At 36.1% G+C, this 25,319-nt stretch overlaps 1 protein-coding gene across 2 annotated transcripts in view; it reads right to left on the reverse strand.

The window, feature by feature from the left end:
• The window catches only part of NUP58 (nucleoporin 58), a 34,370-nt gene that overhangs the window by 6,208 nt on the left and 2,843 nt on the right, over positions 1–25,319 (reverse strand). The window contains exons 2-14 of one of the 2 annotated variants that reach the window (XM_062577219.1): positions 24,377–24,516; positions 23,067–23,102; positions 21,790–21,942; positions 20,848–20,982; positions 19,999–20,109; positions 16,948–16,972; positions 16,436–16,501; positions 15,473–15,647; positions 14,106–14,185; positions 13,665–13,783; positions 10,419–10,501; positions 7,456–7,657; positions 1,349–1,447 (exon numbers count right to left, since the gene is read on the reverse strand). In XM_062577219.1, the coding sequence (XP_062433203.1) occupies positions 1,349–1,447; positions 7,456–7,657; positions 10,419–10,501; positions 13,665–13,783; positions 14,106–14,185; positions 15,473–15,647; positions 16,436–16,501; positions 16,948–16,972; positions 19,999–20,109; positions 20,848–20,982; positions 21,790–21,942; positions 23,067–23,102; positions 24,377–24,516 (1,424 nt within the window). Of the gene's footprint in view, positions 1–1,348; positions 1,448–7,455; positions 7,658–10,418; positions 10,502–13,664; positions 13,784–14,105; positions 14,186–15,472; positions 15,648–16,435; positions 16,502–16,947; positions 16,973–19,998; positions 20,110–20,847; positions 20,983–21,789; positions 21,943–23,066; positions 23,106–24,376; positions 24,517–25,319 lie in introns of both variants that reach the window. The other variant, XM_062577210.1, reaches the window with a different exon arrangement.

A 25,319-nucleotide genomic window follows, 5' to 3' on the forward strand; every position in this document is an offset into this window, starting at 1 on the left:
CAGATAGTCTTCTTGATTTGACAAGAGACCAGAGTTTTACAAATGAATATAGAAGAAATACAAGCAAAGTACCTTCCTAAACAGAGAGCTAGTAAACAAATAGTATGTTAGACATCTAGGACACAGCTAGATGCCAATATCCATCTGTTTAAAGGAAAGTGTTCTTGAATTTATATATGCAAGATATGTGAACACATACAGACAACCTCTAGTCTATAAACTATTCAGTAAAAAGCAAATTTCCTTTATGTCTGTAGACATCTAAAACATTGTGGGAATGAGCTGATCATTTAGAAATATTTCTTTTCTTGTTTTAGATAAAAACAGGCTTTCCTTTATTTGAAAAAGTTTACAAACTGAGAAAGCACATTACTAGATTTAAGAATATTTTCAAGATGATTGCATCAAGGTAAAACTGATATAATCTAAGTATTATATACTACAGGAAATAAGTCATTCTAATAGCTAGTGATGTTTACTTTAAATACTTTATGTCAGCGACCCCCAAATTTTGCTCATAAAAGAGCAAAATGGAAGGATGGGCAGTGGGGCTGCAGAAAGGACAGGGTGTGACAAGAAAATTCAAACACAATGCATTATCATTATGCTCAATTTTCTTTGCAGATCCTCAAAAGCATCTTCTGAATTGCACTTAATGCTGCATTCAAATAGAAAGGCCTAAATGAGTTTTCTTTATATTTAAGATCACTACCTACTCTTTCACGGTCACAGGCACTTTTGGTACATACCCCCTCCTGCCTTGCACTATAAATCCACATTTTGATAAGGATACTTTCCCCTCAGTTTCAGATGTTGCATGGCTTTACAGCTTGAGAAAAGGATTACTTTTTTCCCCACAACACTGACAGATAGACAGACAGAGCAAACACATTTCTGCAAGCAGATCCTGCAACCACAGCTGTTTCCTAGCACTTTGTCTTATCTTAATCCAAGTAAAAATGAGTTCCCATAGTTAACAGTTGTATATACAGGGGAAAAATATAGGTTATCCACTGCATGTTCCAGTGTCTCAAGCGTCTAACTTTCAAATATATAACAAATTAATTCAGGTTCTAGTTACAAAAAGATGTACTTGACACACTTTCCCTAGCTTCAGGAACACCCTACTGCGGTTACTTCATCTTGTTCATCGCGGGTCTTCAGTATAAGACTATCAAACTTAGTAACTCTCTCTCTGCAAAGCATGAAGAGGTTTGGAAAGTACATATTGTCAAACTGCAGGTCTATCACTGAAACAGATCATCCTCTTAGATAGGTTTAAGGTTTGCAAGAGATTCAGATGTGCGGTATAATAATTCAAAGAAACATTAGAAAAGTTAAAGTGTACCTCCAAGGTTTGAAGAACCTAAGCCACTTGATTGCAAGCCAGTGCCAATACCTGAGCCGAAAGGCGTTCCAAAACTAACTCCCAGAGATGGCTGTGGCCCTGGTATAAAAAAAATGAAAACAAACTTGCCTTACTCTTTCACAGTAAAGAGATCCTTTAATCAACTATTTGATCATGTGAAAAATCATTGCTTTCAACAAATTCCATCAAGTCCAAACTTTACCTCCTCAAAACTCCTCACTTAACTGTCTGCCTCTACATCCACCACTAGTATCTAAGAAAACACTGATCGTAATAAGGTGAAACTAGTCAAAACTAGTAACATGACAACAGCATTATATAGTATTAGAAGTTAATTGGTCTCATCTTAAACTCTCATGTATTAATCATTAATCAAAATCTTAACAGAACTATAGGTAACAATATTTTGCCACCTGTATTAATGAAGTCAGAGAAGGAATAACCTTCAAATTAAAAAAAAAAAAAATGTAAGAATCACCACTAATGTAACTAAAATTGTTCCAAAAGTTAAATAAATAGGCACCTTCACAACTACTCAACTATTGCATCCAAATTTAAACAGAACACTAGGTAGATAAAAAAACAAGACAATGACTTTATTTTATTAAATTTATTGTTCATTTTTAAGCAAGTCAATTACACAGTAACATGACAATTCAATTCTTTTCCACACAAGTGATAACTTAGTTCTGTTAAGCTTTGCTATATTACACCATTCAAAAAGGCATACTAGTCAAACCATCTGTTTAAATAAACATTTACAGAAGGCACAGTTCTGTGTACCTTAATGAGTTAGATACATTCAAAGTATCAGATTCAGAAGTTTGTCCCATCATTAAAAAACAAAACAAAACAAAAAAACAAAAAAAAAAAAAAAAAACTCACACAGACTGTCAGGAGTTTCCCCCCTGCATATTCACACTAAGATACAGGGCTGTCAGAAACCATTTTCAGTCTGTCAAAATAAATTTTACAGCCTCAGTTTTTTTTTCTTGTGGGATGAAGAATCAACTTGCTAGCCCATCACTAACACATTTTAAAGTAATTAATTCTGATAAATATTAAAATATTTTGACAGTTTTCACAGTACAATCTTATATTCCTGTCTTTTCCAAGCAGTTATCAGTGCACTAGTTAAAAAGTTTAATCATTAGAAATAAAATACAGTGCCAAACTCTTAATCCACAGACATTCCCATCTTTCCTTAAGACAGCCTTCTCTGACTATCAGATACTTACATACTACACCTGCAAAATCATTTATTCAAATATAAAGCTCAAATGACTCCAGTCTTTTTCCCCATCCATTTTCACATTTGGACTTTTTCTCATTTGAAAATTCCTACAGTGCAAGTTTCCTGCAACTCATTTCTGTCTGATGTTTCAAAGTGCAAATATTTAAAGTTTTTAAAAATCAATTCAGTTTTTAAAACTATAAATGGAAAATCATTTTGAATCAAGTGAAAGGCACTGTTTATTGAATAGCAACATTTTTGCAAGGAACACAATATTCTTATGTGATCCAAGCTCAATGACATTCGTATACTCAAGTGTTATACTTAAACTCAATTTTAAGGGCAACTAACATTGTTAGATTTCAGTCTCTGCTTAGCAAGAAATAACTGGGGAACCCAAGCTAATTTTTCAACTAAAAAAAAAAAAAATGTATCAGATGTTTAATTTTCACATGAATCTAAAACTAAACTTGCTTACATCCAGTTTAAATACTGACACATCTACCTAGCAGCTCTTTAAAAATAAAAAGATTGTTAATCAACAAGAAATAAAAAAAACCTATACAATTCAGTCATCTAACAAACAAAAAAGAACCCAAAACACTTATCCAGTTCCTTCTCAGCTAGAACAAGTGCACAAGTTCCCTACTTCTGTAGGGGGCACTGTTAGTGGAAGACCTTAAAACAGAAGACACTACAGTCCTCCAAATTTGTCTTCAGATGCAACGTGCTTTTTAGAGCCAGTAAGAAAAACAAAAACAAAAGACAAAAAACCCTTACTCTAAAACACCTCAGATTACATAAAACAGGATCTCATACCTTAGGTTAACAAGGTGATACTTGCTCATTTCGTATCATAATGTTCTGACAGCATCATTACTCTTTATAATGGTTGTACATAAACATACATAATTTGCAATAGCAAAAACTAGTAATAAAGATTCTTCAGCGCCAAAAGCATTAGCAAAAATTGGCATTTCTGGCTTTTATAGGTACGAGAAATTCCTTCAAAAAGTATTTTAATGATTTAAACTTACTATGTTTGCTCTGTAGAACATTTCAGTTTAATGGATAGGACCTACTACCAAGAGTCTAGTTCAATCGGCAAGATTTCCCAAAGTAATGTTCTGCAATTTTTAAAAATTGCAGCTGGTCCTAACAGTGAACAAGTTTAGCATCACAACTCTGAAGATCTGATTCCAACAAAGTAATACACTGACAAAACCTAATCAAAGCTAAGGTCACATCACACAATTAAAAAAAAAAGTGCTGTAACAACTTCAGTATCACTTTACATTACCGCTTCAATCCCATCAAGTCAAGTCAAAACAGAACAAAGTATGCTAGTATCTTCATTACGCTTTGGCTCACTCTGTACTCTGCCAGTTGAGAGAGAGCGAGCGCATGCGTGTGTATGTATGTATGTATGTATGTGTGTGTGTATATATATATATATAAATATATGTTACACATACATATATATGTATATATAAATGCAAGGTGGTTAGCTTGGAGAAAAGCATTTATTTGGTTAAGACAACTGAGTCTTACCAGAAAAAGTCTAGATCAGTTTCAGCCTTGTGCATTTACAGCTTTTAGGTCACTAGGCTTAAATTTCCCTTCAAATCTTTCATATTAGTACCATCAATGGTAATAATGTAGGCAGATTAGCCACCCTCATTTTAACTTCCATGGTGTTAAAAGACTGTGCAGGTGAGGCAGCAGTTAAACCTCCAGCTACTAGTGCACAAATCATGGCCACCACTGCTACCAATAAAGCTGCACTCAGGGCAAAAAGTGCGAAGTTCAGGAGAAGAGTTGAGTGCAGACTTGAGTATTATTTTAATAACTCTAGCTTCTGTTAAATGGCACAGAAATTGTGCTCCACTGTGCAAGCCACAGTCCTGGTCTCCTGACTATCCAACCCCAGGATCCACTGGCTTTGTCCCAATAGGAGCAGGATGAGAAAGGGGAAAAAGGACATGGTGTGCACCTGAGTCGTGTCTTGGCATACAGGTAGAACACAGATGGGTGCATACCTACACCCAGGAACCCAGAAACATTCCTGGATCCCACAATTCACGTGTAGCTACTAAACCTTTTGACTTCTGAACGTGAATTTAAAATAAATTATGATCTGTTTTTTTTGAGAAAGAACAGTAACTCACTAACTCTAAGTCAACTTTATAAAAGATTTAACTGTGTGTAAACATCAAATATTATGAAAAAAATACAACTATCCTGATTCCCCAATAGTAGAGTACCATATATTACATTTTAATCAAATACTTTAAAGTCCAGATTAATTTTGTTTTATTCTTATCTTCAAGAACAGCAACAGGAGGTCCGGTATTACATGCACCCCTCCCTCCTCCCCCCCCCCCCCATACATACATCTCCTCACTTCAAAATCTTTCCTCTCAAAACCTTCTTCCATCCCTTACATATCCCACTCTTCATGATCTAGAACTTGTAAAGAAATATGCATGATTTTAACTTTGAGTAGTGGAAAGTTCATAAAAAAAATAATAATATAACACAAAGCTAAAAACATGCAAACATTAGCAGAACTTTACTGCAGCAGGTGAACATCTGAAAACATTTCATCAGACAAGGAAGAAGAGAAGACAAATCTTTTAATATTTAAAGATTCCTGCAAAATTGAAGGAAGATATCCTTATCCTTTTCCACTGAGAATAAAGCAAAAAGTAGTAGCCTTAAACTGAAGCTAAGAAGTTTCAAGAAACATGCCGGGGGGAAAAAAAATAGTGTCAAGAGCTGAGAATATTATTTCAGGGAAGTTGTGGAATTGTACTTCACAGCAAGTGTTTAAGACTGAACACAGATTTCTCGGGAATAGCTCAAGTCTGACTGACCCTGCTTTTGAGATGAAAGAGCAGACAAGATGACTTCAAGTTCCACTTAAACCTATTTATTTATTTTTAAAGAGTTTTAAATATTCTGAGGTACCACTCAAAACATCAACCTACCTTTATTTCCTATTACCATCTTCTCAAGGAAGAGTTACATGGAATGACAATATTCCAACTGAATCATCAGTAAATTCAAGTTGCCACCTACTTTTGTTGGCACGTGTGAGATAAGTTAATGGTTTTGTTCTGTCTGCAACCATAATCACTCTTATAGTTGGCACTTTTTTAAAAAAAAAGGCCTTCACAAAACAGACAGTAATCAAGGGAGTAGAGGGCTAAGTTTTACAAAATACCTCAAGGTATACCTCGTATGTGTTGGTAGAGATCAAGTCTGCATTTTTTCCACTCCTACCCATAAGAGAATATTCAAAGTCATGCCATAACTAGTATAAATTTACAGAAGTTACTAGCAGTTCTCTTCAGTCAGAACCAGGAGAAGGAAATTTGAATCCCTCACCACAATTCATAAAAATGCAGGTAAAACTTTGAATGTTACATCTTAAGTATGTGACTTTCATACACAATTAACTCTGTAATGACTGAGGAGATTAAGAAATAAGATACAAGGATAAAGATGAATGGAGAGGGAAATATTTTGGCAACATCACGTGCCTCTATATTAAAAACCCAAAGTGTGACATAATACTATTTCACAGCTTTTTCTGTTTAAAAATACTCTTTTGTAGCTGTCACTTCAACAGAACATCCAAAGATTATGATAACAGCAAAACAAAAAGATTAGGGACTACAGGAGAAATTCTAAGGAGCAATATTTCATAGCTTCCTTTGTTGTGCTCAGAATATTGGCCTATTTGTTTTTTGACCTATCTCCTTGCTGTTTATTAGGGCCAGGGCTGGAAGCACATTATACTTTCATTCTACAGAAGGCAAGCACTGCTTAATGATTTGTCAAACTCTTGGGGTGCTTGCTGAGTAGCTCTAATTAAAACTATTCAATATATGACAACTATTATAAAACATGGGAGGGAAAGGGTGCTAAGATGACTTTCACTACATCTATGATAAAGAACATTTTAGAAAATAAGTGGTAAAATATAGTTAACTAAGGTTTTCATCATTTACTGACATAGTTAGGCCCATATATATCCACATTCAGGCAAAATTAAATGGAGGTCAGTTTTTCTGCTAAACGATTAAATATCAATTCTCTAACTTCAGGAATCCACCTCTGAAAAGCATTGGTTAGCATAACAATGTCAACTAAATTGCCATAGCTTACTCCCTTTGCCATTCATATTCATCTTTGATCAGCAGTGAGTCATGTACTTCTCATTTTGGTCTTCCTCATATACACACACAGGATCACCCACCAGCTCTACTTTCTCTGCTAGTATTTATTTGTAACAGCAGAATGGCAAGCAAACAACTGCTCCAACATCACCCTGCTAAAGGGGTTAGCTATAAAATCAGCAGCCAGGCATCCATCTTTCTAATCTACTGATACTGCTCCACTATCCCTCCTATAAGATTCTTCATTTTACAATTCCAAAGTGCTATATAAAAATGCATCATTCACTTTACATAAGAGAAAGGTAATATGCATTTAAATATTCTCTTACTGATTTGAAAATAATTTACTATAACCATACAATTTTGGAAAGAGGCTATACTATGTGTATTCTGAGATGTTATTTAAGAGTGAAGACTCACATTCCAAGGGGTAAATTAGAACAATACAGTAAATATCACTAATACAAGTAAATTCACGAGATCAAATATCTGTTGTATAATTATTGCTAAAGTCTACCCTGCATTTTTCTATTGGCTATGTATCAATAACTTTGCTCATCACAACGTTTAGATTTGTAGGCTAACACAAAGGAAGACTTTATAGAAAATTTTACACAAATTTACTACTGTCATAACACTAATAATCTATAACTTGAATGCACTCAGACCTGTAGCAGGCTGCTGCTGCTGAGTAAGTGTTGCAGCCATCGCAACAGCTGCTGCATTTGGTATGCTGCTGAAAGGGATCGGTCCACTGGTAGCACGTGGCGCACTCTGCCACTTCTTCGCTTCTGCTCGTCTTGCCTCAAACACATCCATGGCATCTCCCAGAAAGGTTTTCCTGTAGCCAAGGTATTGGTCTTTGAGCATCTGAAGGGGGGAGTGGGAGGAGCCACTTTAGTTCAGTGTATTTGACAAAGTCTTAACTTAATAAGCAGAAAGAGACATCAAGTTATTTACAACTTTTCCTTAAAAACCCTCCAATCACTCATGCGATGAGCTGGAGAGAACTGCTTCACATCAACTATGGTCAGAAGAGGTTCTTTAAAATTCTACAATGTGATGAAACTTGTTAAAAAGATATCAAAAATCTTTCGAAGGTGGTATAAGCAAGCAGAGTCACACTTATGTCAATGGAGTAGCTAAGAAACAAAATATATTCACATAACTTATTACATAAGCTAGTATTTTATCAGCTGGAAATATACTCTTCAGAGCTACCATTTCTGCATACAATCTTTTCTTACTTACCCACCCTTCATTTTTGTTTCTTTCCTTCTTCTCCTTTGCACTTCTTCGAATCACTATCAAGTGGCCTAAATCTGATCCCTTTCACTTACCTCTTCCCCTTCCCACCCAAAACCCCTCCCTTTGTAGCTGTGGCTGGCTTGGCCTTTACATCATGATTCTTTGCCATCTCTGACAAAGATGAAGGAATTACAGGTATCTTAGATAACATAAAAGGAATACATTTCTTCATTTAAAGGACTGACAGAATGACTTCCATCTAACAAGAGACTTTTAAATGCAGCCTTTTGGTTTAGCAAAGGTAGAAGATCGGTAGATTAAGCTGAGTTCTACGGAGAAACTATTTCTTGTGTTCCAAGCTAAGGACACACTTGTTTTGCAGAAGATGAGCATATTTAATTCTTGCCCCCAAATTCTGACTTGGATGTGAATGGTTATAAGCCTAAGTGTATCAGAAAGGCACAGAAAGAAAGAATCCAGTATTATACCAGGAGCCCTGTCTCTGGACGGTACAGACATTCTTAGAACTTGGATGAGATTTAACATGATGCCACATTGACTGCTATAGGAGCCAACAAATGCCATAAGTCATTGCACAGCAATTCTTAAGGCTAATTTACACAGAATGATTCAACAAGAACTGTGCCCAACTACAGAATTTGATACATTTCATTCTTCACTGAACTTGCATGCTGAGTGTATCTGTATATCCATATGATACAAATACATGTATAAACTAACCCAGCTATCAGCCAGCACAAAGATGTCTCAGCCTATTATTTTCTGTAACTTCAGATCTTTAAATCAAATTGTATGTGAAAACCGGAAAACAGTCCAAGCAGAGAAAGGAGTTGTGGTCAACAATCCTGCCTTCACAGTTCATATCATCAGAACAAGTTACAGACACAGCACGTTCAAAACCGCTCTCTCAGCATTTAACAGTTGATAAATTAAAACTAAATGCAAATCCATTTAGAGTACACTCATTTCCTTCATTTTTTAGAATTTCAGCTGTAATTGTGCCTTCCAAAATACCAGCCTTCATGTCCCCTAGATTAGATCTCAAACAATAAAATCCACCCAAACAACATCCTCCAAAAACTTACCCCCCGCCCCTTCAAAACCTCTCCCCTGATTTCAAGCAACAGAACATTTAACCTGAAGTAAGGTACTTTGTCAACATGACTGAAAAAAAAGACCAGAGATGTTATAGCTCATGTTTGCCTACTAACCCAGCTCTTCACATTGAAGAACAAAAAGAATCACCAGAGACCACACCATGAGTTAGACAGTATTATATTCATCTCAGGAATGAAGCACCCAGAACACATGCTTTCTGTCTCATTCTGTGGAAACTACAAAGGAGGTAACATGCCTAATACCAGGTACCAAAAATGAGTTAACTAAAAATACAAGGTCAACCACAGAAGAGAAAAAGGAGGAAAAAATAAAAAAAAAAGAAAACCCACAACCCCTTTGAGCTGTAATGCAGCAAACATCCACGCTGACTAAAAGTAATGAAGCCTGAAGAATCTAGTTCCCACAATAGCCTCAGCTTTTTTCATTTTTATCCAGGAAAAATAAAGTTTCATATCTACAGTAGTGCCACTTTCTCTGAAAAGAGAACTCTTCAGAAAAGAAGCAAACAGAACGTTTTACCAGAGCTCTTCCCATTAACAAAGCCACTTAATTTCAGACAGCAAAAATAATCTCAAACACTTCTCCTTTTTTCCAAGGCTTTTCCTTATCAAGAAGGGTACTGATCCCCAAAGACTTAGGCTTCTAGAAGGGATTTCTCCAGCATGTCCAGAAGTGGAATGAGAAGCTTAAGCTGGAGATAGAAGTTCTGATTCATTCCATAGAGTCCATGACGGAAAAGTCAAGTTGAACTTGGCTCCTCTGAAACTTTGCTACATTAGCATTTTTAACAGTCATTTTTGTATGCATATGACTTGCATTCTAACTCTTTTCACCACAGTTTTGGTGGAATGCTCACCAAAAATCTTTGATATGTTAAAAAAAAAAAACTTATATACCAATATCTACTTTTCTGCTACCTATTTGAGATAGAACAGATTTAGATCAGCTTTTCTTGAAATCATAAGACAAAGCAGGCAAAGAACACATAAAAGCATCAGCTAAAAGAGAAAATAGAGAAGAAAAGTTAAATTAAAAAAAAAATCTTATGCAACCTCAATAGCTATGATCACTATTGTCACCATCACCCTAAGAATTCAAATTAGACCACTTCAGCTGAACAAGAGTTACTTTATCTGAGCACAAAAAAGGAAAATATGTTAAGATACATGTATTTTTTTTCCCAAATAAATGCTGCTTTGCAGTTCTTTCACTAAACAAACAGGAACACATCAAGTCAACATACCTTTACATTTTCATGTATTGATTGAAGTTGTGCAGCTAAAGCTACAAATGTTTGATAGATCTTCTGCATAGCCATAGACAAATCTGTAAGAAGCATGTAAAATATTGGTAAATGATAATCTTATTGCAAGGCTAAAAAGCAAACAAAGTCTGCTGCCTGGCTCCTAGGTATTTATACTGTAACAGGAGGGAAAAAGTTTGATAAAAATTCAAACTCATACAGCAGAAAGCACAAAAAAAGGCATTGGAATAAACTAATGTCTATGAAAAACGCAGACCATGAGAGTAATTGGGTAATAAAAGATCAGTTTTCCAGCAGTATAGAACCACTTTTTTTCAATGCTATATCTCAAACTTCCCCTCCCCTTCTCTTTTAATATATATCCCCTCTCCCCCTGCTTCTGTCATTTATAATATAAACACAGATCAGATTTTCTTGAATTTGTATATACTTTTCCAACTCTTTTGAGTTAATGCACAGTTAAGTGTTCAGCTGATTTTGCCAAAGAGGTAACAGTAATATAGAAACTTTACTTACATTTTAAAGACATGATTAACAAGCCTTACAGGACCCTTTTTATGTTAAGTCTACCCACAAACATCTTGTGCTCATTAAACTGACAGAACACCACATTGAGGAGCCTTGTTACCTAATTAAGTCTTAGATGTAGAGTATCCTACTTCCTATACAGATAGAGGAGTGTTTTCAACACACCACCTAATGCAAAAAAATCTCACCCTTGAGGGGTCTCAAAGGCTTTGGCAAAATGAGGCAGCCACTGACAAGCAAACAAAAAACTTCAGCCTTTTCTGAAAGAAACACTGAAACAACGCACCTAAATGGAGGATAGGTAAGTGCTGAAGTGATCTTTCACTGTAGTTAAGACTGGTTCCTGCACATCCTCCAAAAGAGGCATAAAAAACACTGAGTAGTCATCAACCCCTTAAAGACCTGCAGGTCTATCAATGGTTCTTGAACTGAAGAGGCCTGTCCCTTCAGAGGAAAGATTCTCCATTACCTTTTGCTTTTCTTTTGGAAAGAGAAAAGTTGAGGAAGAAGAAATCTGCAGAGATGCAAGGCCAGTGGTATCTAGAAACGCTCAGGCTACAAGCTCTAAGAGTCTGGAAAGAGTTTATTAAAACTGAATACTAGACTTGAATTCTCACAATTTCTCAGTTTTTCCTGTATGGTAAAGGAATAGCAGCCACATCTACAAAACACTGATGATTAGATCATTTGCCCACAGTCTCAACATGCTAGCCCAGCAGATTGCACTTTGTCACAAATGCAAAGAATCTTTAGATTATAGCAGATGCTGCTGAAAAACCTGAGGAACATCCCTGAAGACATTGCTTTGATGCTCTGAACGGGCAGAATTCCATGGAAAGGATGCAGCAGGTCTCCCTTGCTGGAAGCTCGATCTAGAGTGTTCCCTTGTCTTTGATATACAAGGTTCAGAGCCTAAAGTACCATCCTATGATGGTGAAATATTCAATTACTTTTTGACACAGAAATATATGCACTTGATATCACTGCTTACAGAGAAACCTATACCTGAAACAGTTAAAAAAAAAAAAAAATAAGAATTCCTATGAGCACAGGAATAATATAAAGCCAAAGGCTACTGTCCTGAGGTCCAGTAATTCTCCCAAAACTGAATGACATAGCAGCACACAAAAGACTAAATAGAATCAGTCAGAGCAGAAGGCAAAGCCAACAGGCTCAGAACTAGATACAAGTCCCTATTTTGAGCTGCAGCAGGCAGAGTAGTTATCAGCACTTGCTTAGTACAACGAGAAGATGCCAAACATCAGACTTATAAATAGCTAGATGCTGAAAGAAGGAAGATGCATACAGTGGATATCAACTCTCTCACTTTTAGGCTTTATTAGGATCATACATCCAGCTTGGAGATTTAAAGAAGAAAGATCACACACCCACACAAAAATACATCTTTCTCAAAGAAGCAATTTTCATCTCTGCGCTTGCCATTTTGACAAAAGTCTTCTTAAAGGAACATTATATCCCAGAGCTAAATCTACTGTTAGTTTACTTTTCAGAATAAATCCGATCTTCATCTCATTCCTGAAAACAAAAAACTTGCTGTAGATCAGTTTTATTTCTCTGTGAAAGCTATCTGCAATGAAGACACTTTGATATCTTTCATTGGCAAGCATAAAGACCTCATCCTAAAATAGGAGGTGGCAGGTGAAGTTGTGTTAGTGGAAGGGGATAGAAGGAGGAAAGAAGGTAGTAAGGAAGGTAAAAGACAGACTAGGACAAATCACACAATCACAGAATGGTTGAGGCTGGAAGGCACCTCTGGAGATCATCTAGTCCAACCCCCTTGCTCAGGCAGGGTCACCTAGAACATGTTAGACAACATCGCGTCCAGGCAGGTTTCGAGCATCTCCAGAGAAGGAGATAAAGGCAGGGAGAGAAAGAGAGGTGAGACAAAAACACCTCAGATTCTCACAGTTATGTTATGTTAACCATAAAGTGCAGACTGTAACAGTCCCATGCATCTTATGCATGTAATGCACAGAAGTAGGAAAAGACAAAAGAAGTTTAAAAACAGAACAGAATCAGTGGACAATCAATGGACAAGCAATTTTGAGCTCTTCAGTTTTTCATTGACTCAGTAGGAAGCTTGCACTGATGCTTGTAAGCTCACCAGCAATATAAAGGAGCAAAGTGTAGATGAGCTCCATAGACACTGCTGTAAGAGCCCAGAACTTGAGTTCAAACATTTCCAAATCATGTCTCAGAGGTACCTCCTGCCTTAAGAACTCCAAATTTCCATTCTCAGCCTTTATGCAAGTGTCAGCTAAATCTACAGAAGGCTCAGACACCAGTCTTGTATAAAACGTTAAAGTGAGACAAAACAAACAAGTGTGAAACATACCATGCTTCTTGGTTATTTCCTATTTTTCAGTAGTTCAGAACTTGTGAACTCTACTCATAGGCCTAACATCTTTCTGGTATCAAAGCTTCTAAACAACACAGACCAGGTTTATCAACTGTACCTCAGGAAGTGGATCCAACTTCAAAAACTCAAGAACCTCTTAAAAGCTAGAGCTACAGATCTTTATATAGAGCAACTTCTTCACCTATCTGAACACTTATTACTGTACATTAAATGAGAAACGCTAACAATAATTAAAGGAGGAAATAATTGCAAAGTTTTTCCTATAAGCATGAAGTTTCTTAATTTTTGTGAAAGAAACATTAAAATTGGAACATTACCTTGTGGAGTTATGTGTGAATTGTTTGCTTGAGTAGCAAGATGATTTTCCAGTTCTTCTATTTGTTGCCTGTACTGTTGCAGTTGTACTTCAAACTGTTCAACCAAGATTCTGAAGTAGCTAGATGAGTAAAACAATCAGATTACATGATTAAACTCTGCTAATTTGACATCTGTTTTTATTCTCAAATCTAAAATAGCTATTAATCTTCATTGCATTACATATAGCAGGTGTATGTTTTATAGACTCCTTTTATTAATGGAAGGAGAGCAAGGATTGTATTTTCCATGTCTATGGTAGAATACTGAAGTGCCAAGATAAACTGAATGCAGAAGTAAGAGCACTGTTTCCATGACGCACTCAGTGCACATTTTACAAAAAGCAGAAAAAAAAATCAACTTAAAGTTATATTACTGACTACTCATAAATAACAGTAACTTACTCCGCTGGAGCTGTATTTTCATGCTGAAGACCTGGAGGAGTTTTCTGTGTTCTTAGCGCTATTTCTGCATTTTTTAGCTCCTAAACAAGTAAGAAAAATTAATAAAAGATAAGGTGCTGCTCAAAAAGAAAAAAAGTGACTAAAATATTATAGTTAAGTATTTAAATAAAATTGTATATGAATTAAGTTAAAAATTACAAGAAAATCTGACCAGAAATTCTTCAAAGAATAGATTGGCAGAAGGCTGGAGAACTGTAAATGCAACAGAAGTTTGGAAAAGGAACAAACAAGCTTTTATCTTGAAAGCATGCTGAGTTCTAAGAAATCTAGGAAGCATTGTACTGAACAGCCACCGTGAAGATTTGGTTTCTTCAGAAACGTCTTTTACTTCAGAAATCCCGATATAATTATTGAAGACTGCGGGGGGGGGGGGGGGGGGGAGGAAGGAGTAAAGTCAAGGCTAAGGAAGTAATGCATCTAAAAGGGACTATATCAAACAAAACAATTTTGCTTTAATAAAAACATTTACTATTTCACAGAGTGCTTTTTCAATAGAATCTTCCTCATGATCTTTTTCATGTACATACACTTCTGTTCAACACATTCCAAAAACTCTACCATTAAGAATTTCTCAATGCCTCATTCTGTGATTATTCTCAACTGCATTATTTATGGAAATATGAGAATTCCACCAATACATTTTTCTTTAAAAAAAAGAAAGAATGGTTTCCAAAGCACAACTAAGGAGTATTTCCTTTCAGTACCATAATATATACAAAAATGAAAATTTTTATCTTGGAATAAAATACACGTATTTCTTTGCAAAGCAAACCATCTTCACATGCCAAATAAAAGATGAAGCAGTACAGATCTGATCTTGAGAAAGTCCCTTAATAACCTGAGCTCAAATTGGTACACAGGTAAGATGCAGACTGATGGGGAGAGTTTCGATTCATGTGCACTAAAAATATACTAGTGATCGTTAAGACACTGAAGTCCCTGAAATTCTGCTGTTTCTTAAAAATCAAAAAGAAACATGTACTTGCACCTCTGTGGCATGTTATTACAAACAAGCCTTTGCTGAATATATAACCGATACTGAACTAAAGTGGCACATACTCCCTTCTGTTGCCTTTGCTGCAGAAAAGTACTTTTCTGAACAATGGTCACCTAACTGCTGTTGTACTTATCTGACAACAAAACGCCAGATTTCAGTCAGTCTCCCAGGATTACACTTTTCACTTGACAACTGTTTTTGTCAAGATACAGTTGAGTTTCCACTTATTCACCTGACTATTTATCCTAGATAAATTAATGCACACAGACTTGAGTTAACACAAGTTAACACAATTTATATTTAAATATACCTGTGCAGTTTCCATTTTCAGCTTGTCAATATTAAGGGTATTTCTCTGTAATCCACTGGCAACTACAGACAGAAGTTGTTTCAAAGCTTTAATATCTTCCTGTACTTTAAGCATTGCTTTAGAGGACATTCTACTAATTTCTTCCTGGACTTGTTTTTGTTCTTTCACAAATTTCCTGAGGAAGGGAGGAATTGGGGGGGGAGGGGAGAAAGGAAAGAGACAGATAGACAATATATATTATGTTACTGGACATACCCAATTGTTTATAACTTGATTACTTAAATAGGGATGAAATCAATCTTTCCAAAAATCAAATACTGAATTCTAAAACTACTGTACACTATTGTATTATAACTCTTAGAATGCTAATAGGTCAGAAACAAATCCAGTAACTTCAGTATCAAATTATCAAAATTAATTATGTTACCTTTTTCCCTGACAAACTAAGCTTATATCCTCATTTATTAAACATCTAAAAGTGGTTACCATTTTGAATTCACAAATACAGTCATAGTCGGCTTCTTTGACTAGTCTAAAATCTGCCTCCTTCCTACCTAAAGGAAGGCTGTTTTGCAGTTCTCTATTTTATACATGCTGTGGATCTCATGGAAAGGTCCAACACTCACTATGTATGCATATCAGACTTAATATTCCCAGACAGAGCTGGACCAGCTTCTAGGAGCATATTTATTAGGTACACACATTTGTGTAAATATGCATAGAAAGGTCAGGCTGAAAAAGACCAGTCTATGACAAGTAGCTTCAGCTACCAGAACTATCCATCTACTCTGATCGCAGGTTAACGTGTCAAGAGGCTTTGGCCAGGGCAAGTTATCTGCACGCAGCCCGCACCATGGCTCTTTTGCTACAGAGCATTAACAGTGTACACAACTTTGGCTATTCAACCATAAAAAAAAAAAATAAATAATAAAAAAAACCCCGCAACTCTGAAAGACTACTTACTGTAGATTTTCTACATCTTGACAGATTACTGGAGGTAGATTTTCATCCTTGAGTGCTTTACTATCTCTACAAAGAGACAACGTATGTTTACATAGTGCTTTAAATACTGCCAAACATTTTCACGATTTCTAAACAAAATTAAAATTTTCAAGTGATCAGTTACATATAACAGATACAAACTTATATAAAAGTTACAACTAGTAATAATTTGGATTAATGCACACAATCAATAGAGACTATTTCAGTCTTCAAACTTGTATAAGCATTGTATGTATTTTCCCCAAAATTTTTTTAGAGATCACACAAAACTACAGCAAAAACCAGATAAGCTGTAGGTACACTAGATGAGAAAATGGCTATTAAGTTCAAAATGACAAACCACCATTAGTGAATTATTCATATCACAGATGCTATTTATATTTGTTTTTTTCACTAGTGTAGAAAAGACAAAATATTAAGTGTAGCTATTTTCTAATAACCCAGAGAATATAAATAAAAATCTTAACACTTACTCTGGTCGTGTGCCTGTTTTGTCATCTACAAAATAAAAACTGTAGGTCAGAAATAAAACTCTGAAGAGCTACCAAACAAAACAACCTTTATGAGAACTTCAGGGAACTAAAGACTCCTATCTGCATGATTTCATAAGAGGAAGACACCATACCAGCCATGAAAGAAAGGTTTTAATTTACTCTCACAGGTAAGCATCCTTTCAAGAACAAAAGTTTATCAATTAAGATGGTAACATCTGGCACATAAATTAATGCTAAACATCTTGTGTCACTATACAAGTCAGTACAGATACATGAACAACTGCATAAGAAATCTGTCCTTTGTTAAACAACAAGAAGCAAATCACTTGAGTTTTTATGGGTGTAAATCCTAAGTGTCTCGATTCAGCAACAACACACTATCTCCTCTTAAACACGAGGGTAATGAAGGTTTGGCAAAGAGACTTCCCCGAGAGTTCTGCTATTGCCTATGTCCAATAAGCAGTAATACCTTTAGCTCTGTAAAACCTTGTTTAGTTACCACTTACACACTACAAACTAGGCATCTGTGGATCTAGCGCCCAACATCCCAAATGTCTTTCTTGATAAACAGAATGGAGTTCGAAACAATATTAATCATGGCTTATTTTTGTGCCTATTTTCAGTCAGGGTCAGTAATCATGTTGCAACTTTCACATATCCATCTACCAGGAAAAACACTCTCCGGAAGACCAAGATCTGGGCTGGTCTTGGTAGACGTGATTCAAATTCTCACTTCTCTCTCAATGCCACCAGGCTAGAGAGTATGCTAAGACAGTCTCTCTCCAATGTTCCCAATTCATTTGGACCTCTATAAAGCCAATGCTAGTGCCACAAGCAGTTTAAGCTGCACAAGTCAGTGTTTCTGCTGAGACAAGCTAGTGTCACTTCTAAGAGTGGCTTAAGTTGTCTATGGAACTAAATGCAAACTTGTGCTGCCAGAGAAAGAACGAAAAAGGAGAGTGATTCTGTCATCTGGTATTAGGGCATATAGAAAATTTTAGTGGAGTCTCATGACCACTGCCTATTCCTTTTGGAGTAAAAAGGGAAGAAAAAAAAAACAAAAAACAAACACACTCCACACCACATCACACATCAACCACACAAACTGGAAAAAAGTGCTCCTTTCTCATTTGATAACTTTAAAGTTAGGCAAAACACAAATTTATGGCTTTCTCTTTCTAGCCATTCAACTTTGTTTTTTTACTGTTCATCTGAACAATACCTACAAGGCATTAGGTGCTAGGTTTGGCACCAGATCCTGCTACCTTCTGGGCAAATGCTTTATTTTCTATGCTAATGCATGAGTAAAACTGATATATGAAAAGAGCTTATTCTACTGCAGTCGTGTTTTAAGGAAGTGTTAGGCAGCCTTCTGCCTCTACAAGAAGAGGTTTTTATAACCAATAGGAAGCACAAAGATGCTGGTCCTCATCTGCCCTACAATTCCTAGGGCCATAATTTTATAAGCAATTTTTTTGGTAGCAGTGTCAGCTTATGCCATCTCTCCTTCCTTTTCTTCAGGAAGGAAAGGAAGGAAAAAACCCACAACCACAAAACAACCCTCCCACTCCCAAACCTTTACCTCGTTCCTCATATAATAGTACAAATATTTGTACTAACACAACTGAAATAATAGTACAGAAATAGAAGTCATACTGCTTAGATCAGTATTATCAGCTACAAGAAACATTCCCAAGTTAAATCCTAAATCCTGAAGAGGAATGTAAATTCAGAAACAGCATTTCCCACTGGTTAGCTTAGGAATCTTTGCTTTTTATTGTCACTATAAACCCATTGTCCTAGGCACCAAATTCCACTATGTAATATATAGGGAATTCAATACTTAACTCATCTGGGATTCTGTGCTAAAAGCTGGGTAAAACAATAGTGACATATCCCAGACCAAAGTAGACTGAACCTGCAGTCCTCTGGACTTAACTTTAATATACTTGTATACTCGGAAAATCTTGCTATGTAACAACAAGACATTGCAGTATTGTAGTAATGAGAAACCATATGAGAACCTAGGAGTCAGAACTTTTTCCAGAGTGCCTCATCTCAGGAATCTCTCCTAAAAAAAACTCCCCTTCCAAACAGGTACGTACTCTAGTTTGGACAGCCAATACATCTCTCCTACAGATATGAGGAACTACATTTCCACAACTCATGTTACTCCAGAAGGACAGCTTCATGGAGCTTGTTTCCTTCTATTTTAGCATTGGAATACCTTATCTCAAGTTTGCCTCCCAAATGAAATCAAGAGATTAACAATATTGATTCCCCAGAGGAAATGCACGATAATTATTTTTAAATGAGTTTTAGTTGATATTACTCTGGGGAAAAAAAAAAAAAAAAAAAAGCAAATGGATAAGTGCTTATATCTCAATGCTCAATATTCCCCTATTTAAGAACTCCAAAGCTACCATGAAGGTAGGTTTTTAATAATTGGTTTTAACAACCTGCTAAAACATATCTGAAGTACTGTGCTCCACCAGAAATACAACTCTGAGAAGCAACAAGCAGAAATGCGAAAGTTTTACTGTGCAGGTTTCACCCCCCCCACACACAAATCAATTTGAACTAAGTACTTTTTTTTTTCCCCAGCAAGTACTTTCTGCATTTGCAATGTTCTTATGCGCAGCTCTACTTCCCCCTCTAGTGGCTATTTGACACATACCTGTTTGGTAGCATGGCATTTCAGACCCCAGCTTTTCAGTATGATCCTTGCTTGTGCTTCTTTAATAAGTAGTACACACACACATGTGTGTATATATGTATGTACACATATATACATAAATAATAAAAACACTGCATTTTCAACCAAAATCTTATTCTTCTATGTAAGTAAAGTATCTGAGAATTCAATTAATAGAAGTGCGTTGTAAGAGGAAAAAAGATATTAATATTGTTGGTTTTAATTCCACATTCGTAACAAAACTAGATAGTGCCTTTGCTACAGTGCTCCAATAGCTTCCCCAGTAAAAGTTAGAATGCCGTATCACTTATACACATTTTTAAAAAGGAACTTACTCTTTTTGTCTGAAGAGCTACTAAAATCAATGCCACCAAGACCTTCATTAACAGTAGTTGAAGGAGCTGCAGTCGTCCCCAGAGTCAAACTCAAAGCACTCTGCCCAAGTCCTACAATACACCCCAAAAGAATTTCAGTATTTAATACATTGTAATCATCAGCATTTTAAACTAAAAGCATAGATTATCTTGCTTGCAATTGCAGTGCCTATTTACTACATTTGGATTAAATGCACCTGCAAAATAATGAGAAAAAATAGATACTAAGTTTCATACAACTATACACAATTGTTTTATACAATCTTTCACATAACTAGATAGTTAAACTGCAGAGCTAACTGATCAGCAGTATCTTAGAAAGCGTCTTTCTGTTCCACTGAGAACTTAAGAGCAGCGTGTTACCAGCACTACTACACAAGGGAAACAAACATTTAATACCTGAAATGACAATACTGATGCTTAGTGATTCTATTCAGACCAAAACATAAAATAAGGAGCTTCCAACCTCCAAAGAGCAAACACATCTTAGTTAAAGCAGATACTTGTATAACATTGCCATAATCGACTCGAGAAAGTTATTTGATAGTAAATGCAAGGAGGCAATAACGGAGATTTCCCTGTGTTTTCAATAAAAACTTGTAAAACATAAGTCAGTCTGAGAAAGAAACCAATACTATCAATAAACAATAAAAACTGAAGTTAACCCTGTTCTCAACAGCAACACTTAAATTACACTTTCATAGGCAAGTGTTCAGATTTTTATATAAACTCAATTATACAATAAAATTTTATAGAAGCACACCTTCAATAAATTTTTGAGAAATAAGCAGGAATAAGAAAACCCTTCACCTGTTGCTGCTGTGCTTGTATTCTGGAAAAGTGAACCTCCTAAACCAGCTAATGCTCCCCCTAAGGAAAGGCCTGTGGAGGCAGTTGTGGTTGGAGCAGCTGTACCACCCAAATTTAGTGTAAAACCAGTAGTACCTGCAGAGAAGAGAAAGCAGTTTCATAGCAGACAGTCTTCTACAGGTAATCTGAAACAACTGATGAGATTTGTGAATAGCATCTTTATCATAACTGGAAAATAACCTCAATCATTACTTTCTTCCTGCACATTTTCCACACAAAATCACCAGACTGTTCAGTTACATAAGATTTTATTCCATCATATTTCAGCCTTGATTAGCCTAAATTTACCTGAAGCTATATCAAAATTTGAGTCCTCTAGAATGCTAGAGACCCTAGAACTACCCAGCACAGGATTTACTCTATGGCATAATGGATCTAATAGGTACTACCAACTTTTCTTTTTTAAATACTGAATGGTTCATGTTAAACAAATACTTGACACAAGGCAAATGGTGCAGTTTGACTCTCCTGCTGAAATTAGCCATTCCAACTTTTGGCAGGATAGGGAGAAATAGATTAGAGAAAGACTACAGAGAGAAAAAGGGACAGAACATTCTTATCATAGAATCACGTAGTGGTTGAGGTTGGATGGCACCTCTGGAGGTCACCCCTCCATCCAGGCAGGTTTTGAATATCTCCAGAGGAGACTCCACAACCTCTGGGCAACCTGTTCCAGGGCTCCGTCACTCTGACAGTGAAGAGGTTCTTCCTTATATTCAGGTGGAATATATCACACGATTTACTGCCCTCTATACAAACATAGATCTATTTGTGTTAGGGTTTCTAAATTTAGAATTAATGTCCAATGAACCTTCTTAAAGTATCAAGAATAAAAAAAATAAAGCACAGTACCATTTTACAGTTAAAAGAAAGTCTTCCTACCTGCTGCAGGAGTCGATGTAAGAGCAGATGATAACGAGAGGCCGCCTGCTGAGGTAGAAGTAATAGGTAAAGCAAATGGTGTAGCTGAACCTGCAGGCTTGTTGAAGCCTAAACTAAAGCCTGTGGTAGCTGCTGATGTAGTAGCGGGAGTGCCTAAAAGCAACAAATAAATATCACTCTTAGCATATCTGGTTTGAGAATTAATACTCAATTCAGCTTGTCTTCTGAACTATTACCATTGCACACTGCTACATTCAGGTGCTTAAGAGTCACTTGGAAGAAGTAAGATATCCCCAACATCCTCAGGGAAACTAGAACCTTCAGATTAACTTCAAACGTTTACATTAATTGTAAAGGCATGCTCTTCCAATATTCCTAGTAATCTAAGGGCCTGTAACTCTAGACTGGCATTTCAGTGTAAGAACCCATTTTATGTTGTACAATCCACACTTCCAAATAAAGCACAAGAATGCATATACGTATATAAACCACAACAACTACCATAAGAAACTTTGCATTCTCAGTTAACTGCTCAGTGCATGTATTGGATGATATCATTTTATTTGGCTACTGAAGAGAATGACTGTTGATCTGCGTAGTAGAGATCATCATATATGACTACACATCACATAGTGCTGTGTAATAGAAGCAAATAAAATACGGGAGGGAGAAGGGACTAACCAGAACAGACTATTTTTCCCTACTTATCTACAGAATGGCTTCCAAACTACCTGGATAGCAATCTGTTTTGTAGTCCTCCTCCTGCCTAACACTTGTGGTATCGTAAAGCTCAATTTCTCTTCAGACCTTAACTGCTGCTGTTAAACAACCATATTGCTGTATTTCTAACAACAGCTGAAAAAGTGTCATTAAAGATGTGTCAAAGAAACAAAAAGGAATACATTCCCCAGGTCTCCTCTCAATTCAATCCTCCTTATTCTTCTACAAGGAGAAAATATCAAACAGTCCTGTACAGAAATGGAATAATGCTTCAGCAACAAGGAATGCCATACCCAGAACTGCAGAGCTCCACTCTGCTTTGCAGACTTAACTTCAGGCTTGTTAACTTCAGTTCAGCATAAAGGCACTGAGAAACATTATTATGCTTTTCTCTCTTTCTAGTAAGAGGCTGCAGTTAACAATGAAAAGAAATCTCACACACTACCACTAACTTTCCACATTACAAGTGCCATCAGTCTATTTTTTTTGCTCGTGTAACTCATTAGGGTCTGTGTAACCCAATGTGTAGCTCATTAATATCCAAAATAGGTCCTTACCTAGTGTTAATCCTGTAGCAATTGTTGTTGCTGTTCCTGCTTTAAAAACAAAGCACACACAGACTAGTTAAGACCAGAGTGGTTTTCACGATAGTGAAAATCATGATACAAAACATTGAAATAATGCAATGAGTTAATAGGTAGACTACTATACAAGCTAAGATCCTGTGCAGTATGTTGAAAATAAAAGAAGCTTTAACAGAAGAACCAGTATTTGTAAGCTTCAGTAGAACAAAAAACTGACTTCAAAAAAAATTTTTTTGGATAGAAATCAGTCAACAGTGAAACTGATATTAACAAAGGTGTTAACTTTCAGTAAACTGTTAGAAATTTAAAAGAAAGGAAGGTAAACAAGAATACGGAGACTAATGACTGTATCAAGAATTTTCAGCTGTATACAGTATATATATCATTACACTGTAAAGGTGCTATATTACATACTTATGAAGAGGGTCAGAGTCCAAATTCCTTCTGAATTCAGCATCTTAGCTTAGTTTTTCTGCCCCATGCTAATTCAAATAGATTTTCAATACAGTGCTATGCAATTTCAAATTAAAAAAAACATTTGATTAGAAGATTAAAACACTCATTCAGTAATGCAAAGGAGATTACTGCAACAGGAGTAACACATTAAGATAGAGAGTAATATCTTCTTAGATGGCTAAACCTAACAATACTGGAGACAAAATAAAATTCACTAAGTTGAAGTGTGTATGATAGCTGAAAAAAATACAAGTCAGACAAGTTTAATTCTTTCACAATTTGATTTTTTGAAGACTCCTACGAGAATCCTCACATACACAGACCGAAGTAAAGGTCTAAGAAAACATTCATGAATTTGTTCACCTGGATTGTTTTTATGTAAAAAAGAAATCTTTAACAAAAACTTTAACAACCGTAGAATCACAAATATCACACTACAAATACTAACATTCTCTTAGTGATTTTAAGGACATCTTAAAATCAAAGTGCTGCTCAATCTTAAATCATAATTTTGAGCACCCTAGATGAACAGTTAAGCTTTTACTGAACTACGGGATTCAAAGTGAGCCACAATTTATACACAGACCCAGATAAGTGTTTTCTGGTAACTGCATTTGTGTTTTTGCAGCACTGGTACTGCATATTGTTGTTTACTGAGCTTTTAAACCCTTTTGTAAAAAGGGTTACTAAACAAACTACCAAATTACTGTAACCTCCCCCCGCAAGCACATTACGACAAGCCTGGTCTTGTGTACATACTGTTTTTCTTCCCTGTTCATTTAAGTTTCTGATTTAGTATAAAAATAAAACTAAATCTCTTTTCCTACCTGTACTGGTACCTCCCAGTGTAAAGCCAGTGGTTGATTTTGATCCAAAAAGTCCACTCCCAAAGCCCACCGAAGGAGCTGATGTAGTTGCTGTAGCAGTAGAAGATCCCAGAGTTCCAAAATTAAGTCCTCCTGTTGAGCTATTACAAATTAAAACTATTAACAATTATTTTTAAAAGAAAAATTCCAAAACCCCTGTGTCAATTTCTTTTCCATGTTTTCATTCATCTCCCGAAACAGATAAAATGCAGCTGGCTGAGACAGACTGAATCAAAGCTCACTATCATCCCCCCGCCTCCATATACCTGCAAGAAGCATGTGTGGAAGAATTCATCTTCCTATCTCCTTCCACAACTACCTGGCTCCCACTGCCTCCCCAGTATTTACTCCAGCATTTGTTTGACTCCTTGCTGAACTGATTCATTTTGCTAGACCAACAGAAAACTTGCACCTCTCTCTGTTAGTTCAGCTTATTAATCATGCTAAATTATTTTCCCTGAACTATGGAAATGGGGGAGTGGGAGGGGGCAGAGCCACCACAAAGGATACAGCAATAGACAACCCTGCATAGCTGGGAGCAGCAACATCTTTTCAAAGCAGGCTGCAGGTCCAAACAGACACTGTTAGCCAGAAACCTCATCAACATTACTTTATTTCATTCTAAAGTGATAAGCGCGCATAGATGCACTTGCTCATATCACAGCAACTTTACCCTATTTTAATCAAACAATAGATTCTGGAATTCATTTTCTAATCAAGTGTTATTCTTCCCCACAGGTACAAACCACAGAGAACCCATACCTACAATTCATATACCTTTTTCTTGACAATATACTGTTCCATTCAATTATGGAAACGGACTTCTAGAGCTATTTTCACAGACAAAGGGGAAGAAGAAGGAAGGAGGGAAACAGATTCTAGCAATCACAAGGAAAACTAAACA

Source organism: Rhea pennata, chromosome 1 (assembly GCF_028389875.1).
Source record: "Rhea pennata isolate bPtePen1 chromosome 1, bPtePen1.pri, whole genome shotgun sequence".
Classification (NCBI taxonomy): domain Eukaryota; kingdom Metazoa; phylum Chordata; class Aves; order Rheiformes; family Rheidae; genus Rhea; species Rhea pennata.